At 38.2% G+C, this 18,514-nt stretch overlaps 1 protein-coding gene across 1 annotated transcript in view; it reads right to left on the reverse strand.

Annotated features, from left to right (window-relative positions):
- The window catches only part of LOC139738962 (uncharacterized), a 212,129-nt gene that overhangs the window by 37,525 nt on the left and 156,090 nt on the right, over positions 1–18,514 (reverse strand). Inside the window, exons 5-11 of the mRNA XM_071649580.1 lie at positions 14,398–14,511; positions 11,432–11,993; positions 9,858–9,911; positions 5,583–5,716; positions 4,058–4,138; positions 1,832–1,867; positions 1,018–1,071 (exon numbers count right to left, since the gene is read on the reverse strand). Of these exons, the coding sequence (XP_071505681.1) occupies positions 1,018–1,071; positions 1,832–1,867; positions 4,058–4,138; positions 5,583–5,716; positions 9,858–9,911; positions 11,432–11,993; positions 14,398–14,511 (1,035 nt within the window). The remainder of the gene's footprint in view (positions 1–1,017; positions 1,072–1,831; positions 1,868–4,057; positions 4,139–5,582; positions 5,717–9,857; positions 9,912–11,431; positions 11,994–14,397; positions 14,512–18,514) is intronic.

Here is an 18,514-nt window from a genome sequence, read left to right on the forward strand (position 1 = left end):
AATAGGTAGGTAGATAGATAGATAGATAAGTAGATAGGTAGAGAGAGAGAGAGATAGAAAGGTAGGTAGATAAATAGGTAGATAAATAGACAGGTAGATAGATAGGTAGATAGAGGGAAAGATAGATATAGATAGATAGATACATAGATAGATAGATAGATAGATAGATAGATAGATAGATAGATAGATAGATAGATAAAGAGATATGTAGATAGATACATAGATAGATAGGTAGATAGATAGAGAGAGAGAGTGAGAGATAGATGGGTAGATAGATAGGTAGATGAATAGATAGGTAGACAGAGACAGACAGATTGATAGATAGACAATAGAGAGATAGGAATATTGATAGATGGATGGATATATTCATACATAGAGAGGGAGATAGAAAAAAAACAAAGAAGTAAGAAACAGACTCATTGCTTTCAAATCCAATTAATCATCAGAAAATTAAAAAAAAGCTCAGCTGGCTTTGCCTGTACGCAGTGAGTTGATGTACTTGTAGACATCTATTCCCCATTTGCCATAAATTTTGGCTTGATTTATTCATTTTTGTGCAGTACCGCATACATGTATATACATTGTATACTAAGCCTCATCACACTCAATCATAAATTCAGTTTCTACACAGTAGATTCAATAAAAACAATTCATTGTATGTCTGCAACTGCATAGTGTTTACGGAGAGTACAGAACATACAACATGTTCTTTGAAGAAAATTAATATCAAAGCAGTGACATCGATTTGCTCCTTTGATTTAATCAATTCAAGCTATCAAACAAAGACCACAATGTAGAAGAATAAAAGTAGTGTGCTAAAATGTATTATGTATAACTTAAGCCTACGAGGGTATACCATTATTTTCTCCTTTTTTATTTATTGTAATTCTTTCTCTCAATGAATAAAACTGTAAAATCAAGTGGTGGAGCAAGCGTGAGGATATCATTCATTACCTCAAGATCAAGAGTAATAAAAGAAAAACAACAAGTATTACATAGGTTAAAGTAACAACATACCTTTTCTCCTTTTGGTCCAGATTCTCCCTCTAGACCTGGTGCTCCAATAGGTCCCTACAGCAGTACCAAGAACATTAAAAAAAATGCATTATGAACCTGTTTAGCACCTCTTTTGAGCTAAAGGGCAACACAGTCTTCACACACCAAGTTCACATATTTTGCTCATATGCACAAACTCGCCTGAACCAATTGATAAATTCCTAAATGCCACAGAGCAATGAAAGCTTCAGCTGCCATTCCATTCCTCAAGCATGTACATGCAGCTTTCATTGTCTTGTGATTGAATAACAGTGCTCCACATGATGTTTTTGTTTTTGTGGGTTTTTTTCATAATAAATTTTTGATATTCTGTCTGCAAAAGTCATGCCTCCCAGACCTGGACAATAACATAGCTACTGGCCATTTGTAATAAAATAACCACAGCTTTGTCATAAAACTTATTTGCTTTGTCATAAAACTTACATAAATTTACTTTGAATAGCTTTGTCATAGAACTTACATCACTGAAAAGGTTGGAATTTTCTCTCCAATTTTGTTCATTGCATGTCTGGCATAAAATTTTCTGTGAAAGGTTACATGGCCTTGAATAACAGAAAGATTTCCAAAAGTGCTTGTGTGTTGTGGTCTCATAATAATGTGGCACATAGGGGGTTTACACTGTGGCACAAATAGAGTTCAGCACAAGAAAGCATAATGGAGGGCAGATTGTCAATATCAAATTCTATCTAAAATTCTCGTATGTCTAACACCAGTAACCAATCACATACTATTTGTCAAACCATTCTCCCTCCTCCTTCAGGATCATCACACATACCTGAGGCCCAGGGTAACCTGACATGCCCTGCTCTCCCTAAAAACAAAAACAAAAACAAGAGAAAGAGAAAGGAAAACAGATCAAGAAATTATGTTCAGGCATTATCATATCTGTTTTTTTTCACAATGAGCCAACTTCATTTTGATAAAGAAATCCAAAAAAGTATGATCAATGTTTAACCTGTTGAGAATGGGCTGAATTTGCCATAACAGGCATTTCCCATAGACACCTGCCTGAGTATAGTCGGGAAAAGTCTTCAAAGGAGTAATTATGACTTTATTCACATTCAAGGCAAATGTGAATGGAACATACATATATACACAAACCATTGGAGCATGATCCAAATACACACTCATTTTTTTCCTCCCTATTTCTACTTCAGTGATGAAATAGGTTGTGTTGACACTTATAACCTCTTGCCCACAATAAACCTAGAAAGCCCTGTAAAATGTCTACTGGGATTTCAGAATCTTGTAAGGAACAATAAAATGATGCATAGTGATTTCAAAAAGTTGTGCTTCATTTGGATATTAAGAACACACACAAAAAAGAAAGGAAACTTCACCATTATCATTTATTTCAGCCACTCATTTTTTTCCTTAAAAAAACAAACAAACAAAATAATCCCCCCCGGAAAAAAAAAAATCTAGAAAACTGGTAGGTCAAGCTGAATTTCAGAATTGCAGATGAAACAAGAAAATTCTCCACAATGATTTTACAGTTATTTTCATCTAAGAAAGAAAAAGTGAAAAAAAGCAAATTTCATCCCCCTCTTTGTTTTAAGTCATTCCAAACAGTAACCTGGTGGCCTATGTACCGTAAAGTTCCGTGTATAAGACGCACTATTTTTTCGTCGGAAAACATTGAAAATCGGGGGTGCGTCGTATACACGGGTACAGTCGAATCACGGAAAAAAATCCGTCATGCACACCCAATTTTATGAGGCCAACTTGGGGCCATGTATGCCCATCGACGTTTGGAAGGTAAGCAATCACTAAAACTTACAGATAAATGAGCGATCTTTCAATCTGGACACACACAAAAGCTGCAAATACGAGATAAACTTACATCGGCCTTGTGCAGTAACGATGTATCAATCTGGCCACAGACAACACTTTACAGCTGTAACAGCACTGCTGTATGCTACCGATGTTAGTCTACCAAGCTACCAACAGCCAACCTAGTAGCTGGAATACGTGATGTACAGGTATCATTGCTAAATTACCGATACGGTAAAACTTATCAATGTACTAGTATCAATATGGCCATAGACAAAATCTGTAAAATACGGATTAGGATCGACACTATGTCACCGTAAATATGAACGATGTGTGAAGCATGCATGCATATCCATGTCGTTCGTTTGCTCTTCATTTCACGAGGCGAGGCCAGCTGGAATAGCATAGCTACACTGTAGCTGCTACACTGTAGCTAGCTAGCTAGTGTATAGCAAGCCTTTGGCAAAGGCAGCAGCTGCAGAGAGAGGCTTTTGCAATGGACTCGCGTGCACACAGCGATCGGATCGAAGCGCGCTTGCCCATTGCGCGCTGTGTGTGCAAGTCCATTGCTCTCTGTGTGCGTGTGCTGAAATTATAGCGAGCTGCCTTTTGCAAAAGGCTAGCACTGTGCATACAAGCATGGTACAAGAGATACACATGTTACTGGTAATCCCTCCGGGCGAAACAACAGTGAGTGTAATTACCGTACGCACCGTACGTCTTGCCGTATGATCCCTCTGCTACACTTGTTGATGTTTTTCTTATTTTTCGTAATGAACCTTCCAGTCTGACATGCGTCAATGTGCTAGACACCCTCTGCTATGTATGACAGCAAAGATCGTACTGTACATTCATGAGTACGATATGCATGACACATGTACCATGATTGAAAGGCGAAACAATAGCAAGTGAGTACCGAGACAGGTCTCGCATTTTGCGTCTTCCATATTTTGCCGATGTCCGATGAATACCGTTAAAAGAAAGTATAAAAGGAAACGAAAAATAGAGCAAATACATGCTGCATTCTAGGGAAATTTTGAGCTGAAATAATATGTATGACACACGCACTATTTGCGTGGAAATTTTCGTGTGTGTTTTTTTTTTTTTAATTTTAGGTCCGAAAGTAGGGGTGCGTCTTATACACGGGTGCGTCTTATACACGGAACTTTACGGTATTAACTTTATGGGTATTTTAGAATTTCAGTATGGAATGGGTTAAACAGCTCACCTTCTCTCCCTTGGCCCCAGTGACAGCCATGATGGTAGGTGATGGACCAGGGGGACCCGGAAGCCCAACACCTGGAACACCCTGAGGAACAGTGAAGGAAAGAGGAGCACAAATCAAACTCTAAACTCTGATATTTAGATATTAAGATATTCAAATATCTAAATATTTAAGAATTTAAATATTTAAATATTTAAATATTTAAATATTTGAATATCTAAATATTTAAATATTTAAATATTTAGATATTTAGATATTTAGATATTTAGATATTTAGATATTCAGATATTTAGATATTTAGATATTTAGATATTTAGAAATTTAGATATTTAGATATTCAGATACTTAGATATTTGGACATTTAGATATTTAGATATAAGATGTTTAGATGTTCAGATATTTAGATATTTACATGTTAAGATATTCAGAAATTTCAAAATTTTGATATTTTTAAATTTCAATATTTCGATATTTCAATATTCTTATATTTTGATATTTAGATAATTAGGCATCTTTTGTAAACTCAGTTTTTTATTAAGTTTTTTTTTCTTTCAATTCCCGATGCAAACTGTTTTTTTTAGTCTCATTTTTTTATTTTCAACAAATAATATTTCGCTTTGTCTGATGTATTGAGTTATGTTTATCGTTATGATTGCTATCTACTACGTATTCATTTACAGGGCCCTTTAAAAAACAATACTAGATTACTGAGGGGCCATCCTGTATAAATGAAATGAAATAAATGGTAATAAGTAGCTTGTACACTTCTAGGGAGAATTTCCATTATTATTATTATTATTATTTTCATCTGTGCATGTGTATGAGCGATGTGTGCAATCATTTGATAAAAGACAATGAAAAGGTGTCCTCTGAATACTAGCTCTCACATGAGATCTTTGTCTCACTGTAAGCTAACTGACTTCATTTATTTTAATTCAATGAAATTTCATTTCCAGCAAAAAAATATAGCACAAAATCATAAGTACAACTACATGTGTGATTGTCAAAATAGATCAAAAACTCTCTGGTGGTTTTCTATGAAAGAATGTAACTAAATGTAAAATATACAATCAAACAGTGTCAACATTTTGTGAAAGAATCCACTTTACTCGAAATTCATGGAAGATTCTAAAAAAAGTGTTGTTTATTCTGTGTAACTTGTATCTTTGTTTGCCTTAAATGAAATCATATTAACAAGGATACTGTATATTGCTGTACTTAACATTATTTTAGCAAATATTACCATAGGAACTTTCAGCTCCTTATTCTGTGTCATCTTTCCATGTTGATGACCTCTTTCTTGGCCAGTTCATTTTGACAAAAGCTACCAACTGATTAAGTCATTTTACATCTCTTATTTGTTAATATTGAAAGTAACCTGTAATATTTCCTCATGAATCTACTTCAATATCCCTCCCCTTTAAAAAAAAAATGTTAAAAGTTGACAACCTTACATTTAGATTGCTTTCAAGAAGACAAAAAAAAAAAGAAGACTTACAAGCATTTAAAACAAAAAAACATGTTTTACCGGTTCTCCCTTCTGTCCATCTTCTCCTGCATCACCCTGTTCACCTTTGACCCCCGGGTCGCCAGGTGGGCCAGCAACCCCTGGAAGTCCCTCCTGACCCACTGGACCAACTGGTCCAGCATCACCTGCATCACCTGTGGAATGACAATTTATCATTTAATATCATTTATCATCCATATTTTGTTCTATAATGGCGGTGTCATAATTCCCATTGGCTGGACAGTCCATGACATTTTAACTGACACCTATAAAACCATGTTCCTGTCATTACTGACTAGAAATTATTCCCAGGGTCACATCATATGCCCTTCTTAATTTACCCAGGGTACCATACATCATGCAGCGGGATTCAAACTCTGCATCATAGCTGCAATAAAGTCAACAGTGACAATTCCCACAAAACACTGCATTCTTTTGCTGTGAAAAGCTCTGAGGATGCAATATCAGCATTCTAATATGGAGACGATGCAACTGTGAATTATCAATACCGAGCATGACGGATGCTATAATGACAATGTACAACTCACAAGCATTATTTTCATTTTCAACCATCAAAGTACAGAAGAGAACACTTTGATAATTTGTCATGACTGAAGAAACATGTGCTGATCCCTATCGAAAAATATGCATACAACTGTAAGAATACAGGTAAATGGTAACTATGGCAACAATCTGTTTGCAACCTTTCCTTTTCAAAAATGAACTACACAGCAAGAATAGATGTTTCTTACAAATGTCAAGATTCTGCAAAGAAAGGTATGAATGGATGAAAGTGATGATAATAAAAATGCAGGAGCAGATATGAAAACATCAAAAAAGATGAATGATATTACAAAAAAAAAAGTCCCAAAAAGTTCAGGAGCAATGATACAAAGTGGAGATGACAGTTGGTTGAATACAGTTCATGAATGCCTGATTGAAGAGAGAGAGAAAAAAAATGGTTAATCTTTCTGCTGGTTTGGATAAAATATGAGATGGGCAAATTTAAGACATGCTAATGTTAGGACAATAAGAACAAACTAAAAGTGCCACTGTAAAAAACAAAATGTAGATAAGTACTTTTGCAGTTAACCGTGTCTACTGCTACATGTCGGGGAGATTAGCTGTAATTCTAACTGGATTATACTTTGCTGCAGGTTAGTGTTATGCATTTCATTAAAAATAAGATCAAAATCACACAGAATACTGTATACGCTATAATTTTCGCGTACATAAATTTTCGCGAATTGCCGATGTCACACATTTTCGCGAGTGGTTAAATTCGCGATTGGGGGACCAGAGAAAGTATGAAGTGGCAAAGAAAGTGTGAATTTTCAACTTACTAGCATATAAGAATGATACTAGTTATACACTGCATGAAAAAGACTTGCCAAACTCTGCGAACTAGTAAGTTAGAATTCAACATTTTTGAAGTGGTTAAGTCCATCGCGCTAGATTTCTGACGAGTGGTCCCCTTGCGATAATGGATTGGCTCTCTACAGTATTCGTAAGTAGACGTGGACGTGCGTAAACAAGCTTAAAGCCAGTATGGTCTGTTCGGTAAGCCGTGACATGGTATTCTAGCACTGAAATGTTCGTATCATCAAGGCAAGGGATTCATTTTGGAAGGTAATATTTTCGCGTGTTGTTAATTTCGCGAATAGCTCCCGACTCGCGAAATTCGCGAAAATAAAACCCCCGCGAAATATATAGCGTATACAGTAGTTAATCACCAAAGCTGACAAATGACAAACAGTCCAATTTGAAGCCACTGTGGTAAGATGCATTTCTTTAATTTTCAACAGATTTTGCAGAGCAAGTAGTCAAGGGGGGGGGGGGGGGGGGGGGGGGGGGGAGCAACTCTGAGACTTACTGTAATACATAATGCATAAATGAGGGATAGGCCCCTATAGATCCATCACATGGTATCCGTAGTTCTGCTAAGTCACCAGCATCAGCAGAAGGGGAAAATTTGTTGACTTGTTAACAGCTGCCATCATAATTTTTTTATCATCAACTTTTTTATTGATGAAATATTTTTTACTCTGTCAACTTTTTTTTTAAATGAAATACTTTTTTTCACTCCATAAAAATATAGACAAATAGATATTCAAATGGTGAGGAATATATGAATGTTACAGCACACCTTTCATTGTATTTCTTTTTGTATTTGTTTGTTTTGTAGAACAGGAATGCAAGCTGAATTGCGAGTCAGAGAACATGCCCGTGAGGGGGAGGGGAGGTGATCAATTCATTCAAGGTATAGATGATTCCATTTGCTGGAGGGGACATTTGGGACGAACATTAGGCTGAATGAACATATGCATTCTTTGCAAACTTGATGTAATGGTGCGTGAAACTGACATGCTAAAAGTCAAGAAACAAGTGCTCTTAACCGCACATCAGTTTGTGAGGGGGTAAGCAAAGACACCGTGGCCCCTTTTTAAAGGGTGGAGCTCTAGGGGTGATGCGATGACAATGCTCGGGGTAATTCAGACAAGGTAAATGGCTGTGTGTCGGTCGTCTGCACAAAACACTGCTACCACCAATGCTTGGGGGAATGCATTCATAATTCATATCATCTGTGAATCAACAATGAAATAATTGTCAGGCAAAGGTGATGGCTCATACTTTGCGGGAGGATGACATTTTACGTCGCAAAAATATTTACATTGCCTGCAGAAAAAAAAAATGACATTCACAATACTTACATCAATATTTGGCATCCAGTCAATCTAAATTCTATCTGACAGGAATGCTTTTGTCACTATAGAGAGGCATTGTGTGCAAATGGTGTGAAACATGAGAAGAATAAATGCCAGAAACTTTGCAGAAGTAACATTTTTGTTGACGCCTCGAAAGATGAGGGCAAGTTCAAAGGTCGTCAGACTTTGAAATTCAGAGCAACATCGTCAGAAGCAACAGCTTTGTTCATTTAGACCCCGTTTACAGTGCGAGGCTCGGCCGCGGCTCGGCCGCGGCCGAGTCTACCTTCATTTCAGTGTAAACGCGCAAAAGGCCAAATGCGAGGCCTAAATTGGCCTCGCATTTGGCCTCGCTCTGGAGGTGGTCTCGGCCGCGGCCGAGCCGCAGCCGAGCCCGACCTTTTCTCAGTGTAAACGCAAACTGGGCCAAATGTGCGGCTGATTTTAGTCTGGCTTCCAAACCCTCTACCTGTACTACTTTGCTGTGCAGGATATTAACCCCCTCAATGTCAAAAACTAGTATAGTTTAAGGTAGTTTTGTCCTGCAAAGGATTTTTTCCTTTGGCAAATGCCTTTGCCCGAACGGTGACTTTGTCGCCACAGAATTCATTTGGCAAAGGGTCTGAAAACCAGACAATACCAAATTGGGTTTGTCTACAAGAAGAGCGCCACTACGACAAAATATTGAAAGGTTTGAATCAAAAGCGTGGCCGAGCCCGGCAGTGTAAACGGACAAAATTGCGGGGCCTGGCCTCGCAAATGAGGCTGGGCTCAGCCGCGGCTCGGCCCAGCCCCGCACTGTAAACGGGGTCATTGAGAGATGGTTGCAATTTAGTCTGATGCATCCTAGGCCTCTTCAGAATTGGTTTAGGTAAATTCTACAATGGTGAATGCAGCAACCCTGTACTCCCTAGTTGTTGTTGTTGTTATTTTTTTTTTTGGGGGGGGGGTGGGGGAGTGGATTTTATGCAAGTATGATGAATTCCAGGTTTGTGTAATTGATTGTCTTGGAATGGGAAATGACTCCTCACAGTCACATCATATTCACAGGCTGAGCTTGCGATGATAGGAACAGATTTTTGTTTGATACAAAAAGCCTTGTAGTATAAAACCTTATGGAGATTTGCAATATCTTGCAAGAACCTATGTATTTAGCTGAGAGCAACGACGGTTGTCAAAAACTTCACATCGACTTATATCTTTCCATGGGGACTGGAAATTTCTTTAATTGGTTTGTATTAAAAAGACCCAGGGTTGCTAGAGGGTGATCTTTGTCCATGGTCCAAAATATACTGGACGGACATGCTCAGTTTTATTCTTCACTAGAAGATTAAAGAGAGAGAGGGAGGCTTCTTGTGACCTGCACCATCTGTAAGCGATTTATGGATGTTGTTTTGCAATCAGCCCGTAATGACTTCTGGATGTGTGAGGATTGCGAGAAGGGGGCAGTGATGCGATGATGAAATGAAAATATGGATGATGACCTCGGAGAAGAAGAGAAAATGATGTGCCGATGGGGGAAAAAAATGATAATGATAATGATAGTGAAAATAATAACAATAACATGAGGCTGTACATAATACAAACTCACCTTTCGGGCCCTGGGGCCCTACTGGTCCCGATGGTCCCTGGGGTCCAGTTTCACCTAAACAGGGGGTGTTAGATATACACGGACGGGTGGAGGGACACAAAATTAACAACACATGGCACGATGCTGCCTTCAACGATACAATTTTTACCTTCTTTGATCTGAAAAGGCTTTTTCAGTCCTTCTTGCTCAAACAGTTAAAGACATTCAAAGCTAGCTTTAGTACTACAGTAAATTATCTGGCACAATACATAAGCTTGACAGGTCAAAACACAAATTATACTTGGTTATAGGTGATTAGTAAATTTTTGGCCAAAAGCAACATAGTATGAAATGCCCGAGGTAAATCACAAAACTTTTATCTATGGACTACACATGAGATATTGGTTTAACACAATAAAAAAAAACCAAATATGTATCAGTAGGTCATATAATCTTTCATACACTATTTCTAAAGAAGTCCTAGGAAGCTATGTTTCTGGTAAGAATTACTGCACAAAAATATAAAAAAAAAACACATAACTACTCATCAGACCTAAAACATTCAAGCAACAAACTAATAAGCACAGTAATTTGCAAAATTAACTTCCTAAAACTCCACTTCTTGACTTCTATACTAAAAAAGCAATCAGTTATATCTTTGTTGACAGCTATCCAGTCACAGTGTGATTATATTTTGTGGTAAGTAAGCACTACAGATACACTCCAAGACATTGGAGCACTTTGATTTTTAATTGTGCTGACGCTAATATACATCTGACTATTTTGCAAGTATTAGTGGCATTAAATCAAACGGACGAAAAAAAAAATCCAGCCAACCTTCTAATTGACTAGATGTAATGTATCAGCTGTTATTTTTGCGAGGGTTTAATTTTCACGAACTTCATGAATCACAGTTTGACCCGAATTTAACAACAAAATGTCACCATGCACTAAGGTATTAGTGTGGTTATGAAAGCCTCTGTGTCAATTTGCAAAATCTTGTGAAAATGTCTGTGACCTCTTCATTCATTTGTGAAAATAACAGCGCATACAGTAGTTTGCTACAAGGAACATTGACCGGCTTATTAGAACTGTCATTGCCACTATGTAGGGTACAGCTGTATACATGCTACAAACTGACCTTATAAACCTACTTCAAGTACTGTAAAAGTGAAAATTTTCGCAGTGTTCAAACTTTCATGCATTTTGCACAACCAGAAGCTAGTGTGAAAATAAAAGCACACAAATATTTTTGCTTGCCATATGTTTCAGTAGTTGATGTCTTGATTCCGTGGAGTTATGAAAAACACGTGTAACTCTTCTTAACTGGTCGAGCGCGAAAAATTAGTCACGCAAAAATATCCATGACTCATCCAATGCATCAATGACTCAAATCAACTGTTGGACATATCTCTGCTTGACCATTATTCACTGACGAAAAGTGAGCTCTCACCTATACTGCTAGATATATTAGAGATAGCCCTTCTCCCCCTCCTCTGTATCTTTGCCTTGCTCTATAACCTATTTTAGCCTTCACCAAAGCATCTCTTGCTGGAAATCTATGAGTGTTAAGAATTAACATCTGGAGTTCTCACCTAAGATGCCCTGTGGTCCACTTGGACCAGGACTGCCTTGGAGACCCTGCTCTCCCTTGGGACCAGGTTCCCCTTTGGGCCCAATCTGCACAACAGGGACCATGGGGGGTGCTGTGGTGTCCATACCCCCAGATGACTGGGTTGGGGATGAGAGACCTAGCGCGATGTCTATTGTGGGGGCTGGTGTGGGTCTTGTGACATTGCCTGACTTTACACCCTGTGTAACACCACGTGTTACGCCCTCTGTGATAACATTTGGGATGCCCTGTGTGACACTCTGGGTGACAGCTGGTGTAGCCCCTTGTGTAGCACCATGTGTTGCACCATGTGTAGCACCTTGTGTAGCACCTTGTGTAACACCTTGTGTGATGTTTTGTGTACCAGCACCTTGTGTGACACCTTGTGTGACACCTTGTGTGACACCTTGTGTGACACCCTGTGTAACACCCTGTGTCACACCCTCAGTGATTTCAGGTTGTCTCTCAGATATGATGCTTGGGGTGGGGCTTGGTTTGTCAGCTGAGACTGTTTGCACAAGTGGTGGTTGGATAGTGGCGGGATACTGTGGTGAAAAAAAAAAAAGAAAAAAAGTATAAGCATGTTCATTACATCTTGTGCACAGTGGTACTATGAGCTACCACAAAGAATATGACATTCTCTAGAATTAAAAACCAAATTTTTAAGCATTTTGTCTTTTTCATGCACTTGAATGACAAATATACACATATGTGGTACAACGTGTACTGATGTCATTACCTTTGAATTCCCCCTGTGATCTGTATATTATAAACTTCTATTCTACAGGGTACTTTATTTCTTTACTGCATGAACAGCAACCACGAAAAATCATTTCAATCACAAATTCTAATGTCACTGGCTCCAATTCAAGGAAGTTTTACAGTCGCAAAATGTTTCAGGTTTTGGAGTAGTCTTCTCATGTCCATTTCGTATAGTATTACTTTGTGAGACCATGTGGGAGATGGTACATATTACAAAAGGCATACTCCAGCACTACTTTGTCATGTCCACCAGCCGCTCTGAAATTTGAACTTCTGACATCCGACATGAGCGGGTCTAGTCCAGATACCGAAACACTCTTCTGTCACTCATCCCTTGGGTAATACTATGTACTTCCACTCCCCCCCCCCCCCAACCTTCCCGAGATATAATGACACGCACAGATGTGAGATTGTATGCTCTGCACTCTTCTAGTGCCTGCGGTATGAATGGTTCGAGTAACTCCCTTGGTCACTGGCTTTGTTCACACTACTCTCATGGGTTGCATTCACATTGACGATGAAATACTGCGGTATATTGGAAAGGGATTGCAAATACATCACAAAATACATCCATCACAAAATATGACGGTTTTGGCAGTGGCAACTGAAACTTCGCCTGAAATACAGGCATTATAGGAATGTGAGATTTGAGTGAGAATCATGTCACGAAATACAACCATTCGTAGAGTGGTGTTTTTCCTCATGTAACCTTTACAAACTATGTGTCTTTTCTCACTGGAGATATATGTGCATGTGCAATACCTACTAGAAATACCACAGTATTTCATGAATGAGCACAGTACCCAGCGAATAGCTCCAGTATCTGCCACTGTGGTACATGTATTTCGCCAATGGGAACAATACAAACAAATTATCACTGTATTTAAAACTATGGTAATTTTGATATGAATGTACCTTATAATGGCACAAGTTACGACATAATTTTTCATCAAATGGTTATGATAGGTCCAGCATGAACCCTAAAGGTATTCTAGTACAATGTATCTCACAGAAAAAGGGATAAGTATATATTAATGTGCCAAAGGGCAAAACCTCATGAGGTTTATGACTAAAGGTGAAATTTTCCAATCATTTCTCTGTCTTTTTTCATCCACTTTCTTTCTGTTCATTCCTTCAAGATAGGCAACACAACATTAGCGCTTTTTTTTTGTGTGTGTGCGTAGACTATCACTCTTTCTGTGTCATCTTTCTTGAGCATCATGCATGTGCAGATAAGATCTCCTTATGCCTTGTGCCTCTCACAAGATAAGAGTTGGCTCATTATGAATCCTCACTAATATCATTATCATCTTGGTTTAAAAAAAATGCTGTTTAATCACTTTTTGTCTAAATTCACATACTGCCAAACATAGATGCAATATATAGAATTTCTGATGCACCTGTTTCTTTTCTCTTTTTTTTTTTTTTTGGTTTTACACTGCATCTCACCCATGATCTAGATTGCTCTCGATGCAGAAAGAAAGTCTTGTTGATACAATGTTTCACCATTTCAACCTTGCTACCATGAAACACATTTATCCCATTCTTATTCTCTTTGACAGAGTTCAACAATTACATTCCCATCTTCAGTAGATTAAAGTCAAGTAATCGCAGCCATAGAGATCCAAGCACACTTGCCCCATCCTGATACTCTTTGGCAGCGATCAACAATTACATTCCCATCTTCACTAGATTAAAGTCAAAGGATTTCAGCCATGCATAGAGATCCAAGTGTTAACACTTCCTTGCCTATCTGCAAAGAGATTTATTGTAAGCATATGAACAATCCTGCTATGGCGTAACATATACCCCACGAGGGTCATCCGGCCTGTCACATATAAACTTAAGGTCCATCATCTCCATTTGCCTCCCTACCCCTTCCAGGGAGAAAGGACAGGGGAAGCTCTACCCATATTAGACAGTATCAATGGGTGGGGGGGGGGGGGGGGGTGAGAAGGATGGGAGAATAAAGAGTCTAACATTGACATCCTGGAGCAGATGCTTTCCCTGATAAGAAAGAAATGTCTCTAAGGCCAATACAAATCATCCTCTAAAGCTACTCAAGCCTCCTGTACATCTGACTGGTTTCCACAGCATACCATTACAGAACATCTCCAGATGAGCCCTACATCACCTTGACAACAAAATGACTCTTGGTCACCATGGCCGTGTACCACACCCACTCACCAGCACAAGAGGAGGTTCGGATGTTGGCATGGTAACGGTCTCATACGGGGTGAAGTATGTGACTGGCATCTCTGGCATGTCAGTGGGTGAAGTTGACTCCCCGCTCCCTGAAATCTGTGAAGGGGTAAAATGGGATTGGTGGGGTGAGAGAAGGAGGAGATGGAGGGGGGAGAGGAGGAGGAGGAGGAGGAAGAAGAAGAAGAAGAGGAGGAAGAGGAGAGGGGGAGGAGGAGGAGGAGGAGGAGGAGGAGGAGGAGGAGGAGGAGGACGACGACGAGGGAGAGGAAGAGGAAGAGGAAGAAGAGGAGGAGGAGAGGAGGAATAGGAGGAGGACGAGGGGGAGGAAGAGGAAGAGGAAGAGGAGGAGAAGGAAGAGGAGGGAGAGATAAAGGAGATGGAGATGATGAGGTAGTGGGAGGTGAAAGAGAGAGACAAAGAGAGGAACATCTGTTAGAGTAATCAGAGATTAGCAGATAAAAATCCAACAACTGATGCAGAGTGTACTCTCTAGGCATCACATCCCACAGATTGCAGTTAAGGAGATGCGAATGGAAATCTTAAAGGAATTGTGCAGGCATGGTCCACATCTTCTTTTAATATCATCCTCACAGTTATTATAGCCAAGTTATTCCCATGACTACTGTTTGATCTGTAGAGCTTTCGATCCAAAAGATAACTTTGCAGATTGTCTCCCATCATTTCATACTCTCTAAAAAAAATTGAGTGAAAATATTCACTCTTGAAGGAGTGAATAAAAAAAGAGTGAATTTAGAGTGAAATTGGAGTGAATTTTGAGTGAAAACGTTCATTTTCACTCATTTTGGAGTGACCTCAGGGATCACTCGAAGATTTTGGAGTGATCCCTGACGTCACTCTAAAACGAGTGAAAATGAACGTTTTCACTCGAAATTCACTCCAATTTCACTCGAAATTCACTCTTTTTTTATTCACTCCTTCAAGAGTAAAAATTTTCAATCAATTTTTTTTAGAGAGTAGGCTGCTAATTCAAAACATCACAAAAGCAGATGGACAGGCCATCACTTTCCTTTTATAATACTTAATATTGACTCTGTTAACTGATTTTGATGGAGAAAATGTTTTAAAATAATTGATGATTTGAACAACTGCCCTGTTTCTAATCTAATTTCATCCGGGTGTGTGTTTGAGATGATATTTCAGATGACTTGTGATCATCAACTGCACCATTCCTTTAACAAGACAGTGACAATTTTCCTGTATATCACAACTGATGAAAATGAAAACAAAAGAACAACAAACTCATCATGTGCATATCTGTGTACTTGCTGAGCAAAGATTTGGCAGAAGGTAATGAGATATAGGTGGCCAGGAATGAAATATATAGAATGTGCAAAATGATAGTGAAGGTGCACAAAAGCAAAATGCAATTAACTCAAGCAAATATGGAGAAAAGCAAGCAGTTGATTGGAAGACAGGTAAATTAAGAGTACACAAAAGAAAATATGGAAAGTTTGACAAATTTAGAACAGTGCACATTTTGTAGAGCATTTGACATTCCAGTATATTCTCACTGATCTCAGTAAATAATAATGTACGAAACCAATCTACAAGATTACACACACATATGCCTATTCAGCCCACAATCATGGAAGTTATCATTGCATCACCGCAAACGATTAAGGACTCCATCAACTGAAGCACAACTAAAAAAATAAATCTTGTACCAAATGTTGAAAGAAATTTCAGGAGTGGAAGACAGCAGCCCAGAATAGCATACTCCTATAAAACCAAGAGGCAAGTAACAAATATCTTATGTTCCTCATTGAAGTAGTACAACAAATTGGATTTCAAACACACACACACACATGTGCACACACACAATATATATATAAACATGATAAATAATACAAAACAAAATTATATTTAAAAAAAAATCTGCGATGTGAATATTTGAACACCAGTTGAAAAGAGATATAGTACCGAAAAACAATACGTAGCACTGAATAATCAGAAATCAAAACATTAAGACATTCAGATCAACCATCAAAATGGTATTACAGTGTATCTACTTTGCTATCTACTAGGATTCATAGCTTTCACAATGATCAATGATAATTTTTGCTTTCTTTGTTGTAACATATTAATATTATGTTACAACAACTTCACGTTCATTCATGTTATTCACTACCAATATCAATATTTTTTTATATTATACAAAATTTTGATATTAGTAGTGAATATCATTTCATTCATCTGCCACGGTCACAGGTAACTACGACGATTTATCAGGAGAAGGACAATCTTGAAAGGTTGAAACAACCTTATGACATTTGGAAATCCAAGAACAGACGGACCACCACAATCATGCAGATATTCAAAGATAAAATGCTGAGATCCACGGGATGTACCTTCCACTTCCAAGTCACATGATGTGGGCTGCAAGAGAAGACTTGTGTTATGGAAAAGCAAGACCCTATCTGAATAGTTCTCACTTGGTGAGGATGGGGATTTAGTGTGGTGAACTGCAGATCAAATCATGTTCAAGGCGGAGATTTCGTGTCCCTATTCCAAGATCAACACTGGGACAGGTGAAGCAAGGGGTTAGGCAAGGGGGGAAAACCGAGATATATCGGGGATGAACACTATTTGGGCGAGATGGGATCGAGTTTTGCCACAGAGATGGCAGAAGGATTTAGGAGATTTGCTTTTTTCGGGGGAAGGGGGACAGAAAAATAGCAGTGCCGCCGCGCTGCAGTAGCACCAAGTTTGGTGCTGAAATTATTGTCACCGCAAGATGAGATGTCACAAAGGATAAAGGTAGGAATGCCAGGGTTTCAAATCACTGCAGTGTACAGAAATAAAAACCCAAGAGGAAAATATTTGATAATGTGTTTGACTTTACCGGTCACATACATGTAATTGATATGACATGCGGTTTAAGGATTTTTTTTGGGCAATTTCTGACTGAGTTTGTGTGAGTGTATGTGTTTGAAAGAGAGAAATTATGACAGAGGAACGGGGAGAGAAAGAGGGTAAGCTACAATTACAGTAAGATGAAAGTATATCTAATGCAGAAGAAAATTGAATACATAAATGTTGCATCATTATACCAGGAAAATCCTCACAAAACAATAGAAGATCACTTTGACAGCAACAAATAGGCAAACTGGAATTTAATAAAATGTTTTTCAACAATCTAAACATCATCAAAAGATGCCCCATGTCTTTTTTGACAAGACATTAAATGCAAAGCCCATAAATGGATTTGCTCCATGCACAGATAGCTAAGCAAAAAGGCAAGTATAGGACCCAAGTACTGTATACGTCATATATTTCGCGAGTCTAAATTTTCACGAATCGGGAATTCCCGACGATTTCGTGAGTGGTTAAATTCGCAATCGTGGAGTCTTCTCCTGAACGGAGAAGTGTACATGTGTACATCATATCCACATCAGGATCAGAGTCAATATTTTCGCGTGTCTTTAATTTCATGAATAGCACCTGACTCATGAAATTCGCGAAAATAAAAACCTTGTGAAATATTTGCCGTATACAGTATATGAAACAATACTGCGAGAGCAATGTAGAGAAATCTGATAGTGTATATTGACATAATACAGGTATGAAATAATCAAATAACTGAACACATAGAGGGTGCACTGAATAAATGTACGTACAGATAGAAAAAAAAAAGCAGTCGAATATAAAAATTTGCTTGTAAATGAGTACACAGGGGTACAGCCAAATAAACAGGAATAAATAATTGAAGTAAAGTCACTAAAGTGAATGAAAAACACATAATTTATATAATTTGATGTCAAGGAAACATAATAATATACATGTATCTATTTAAGAAGTAAAACAAAGACTTACAGGTACAGCAGGGTTTATTTGCACGCACTATACATAGCTGGCATGAAATATTATAATATTTAATACAGGCAATTACCGGTGACACACTATTAAAGGTGATGAAGGACACCTAAATATATTACTAAAATGCACATTTCAGCTGCCATTGTGTGCTGTACAACATTAGCACACAAATATAAATATAGCTCAATGCATGAATGAACTACAACAATGATCTAAATTCCTCCCTCAAAGACACACAAGGAAAAAAAAATGGTTGAGAGCG

Source organism: Diadema antillarum, unplaced genomic scaffold (genome assembly GCF_040938485.1).
Source record: "Diadema antillarum isolate AM-2024a unplaced genomic scaffold, OU_Dant_1.0 seq00000776_RagTag, whole genome shotgun sequence".
In the NCBI taxonomy this organism is placed as follows: Eukaryota; Metazoa; Echinodermata; class Echinoidea; order Diadematoida; family Diadematidae; genus Diadema; species Diadema antillarum.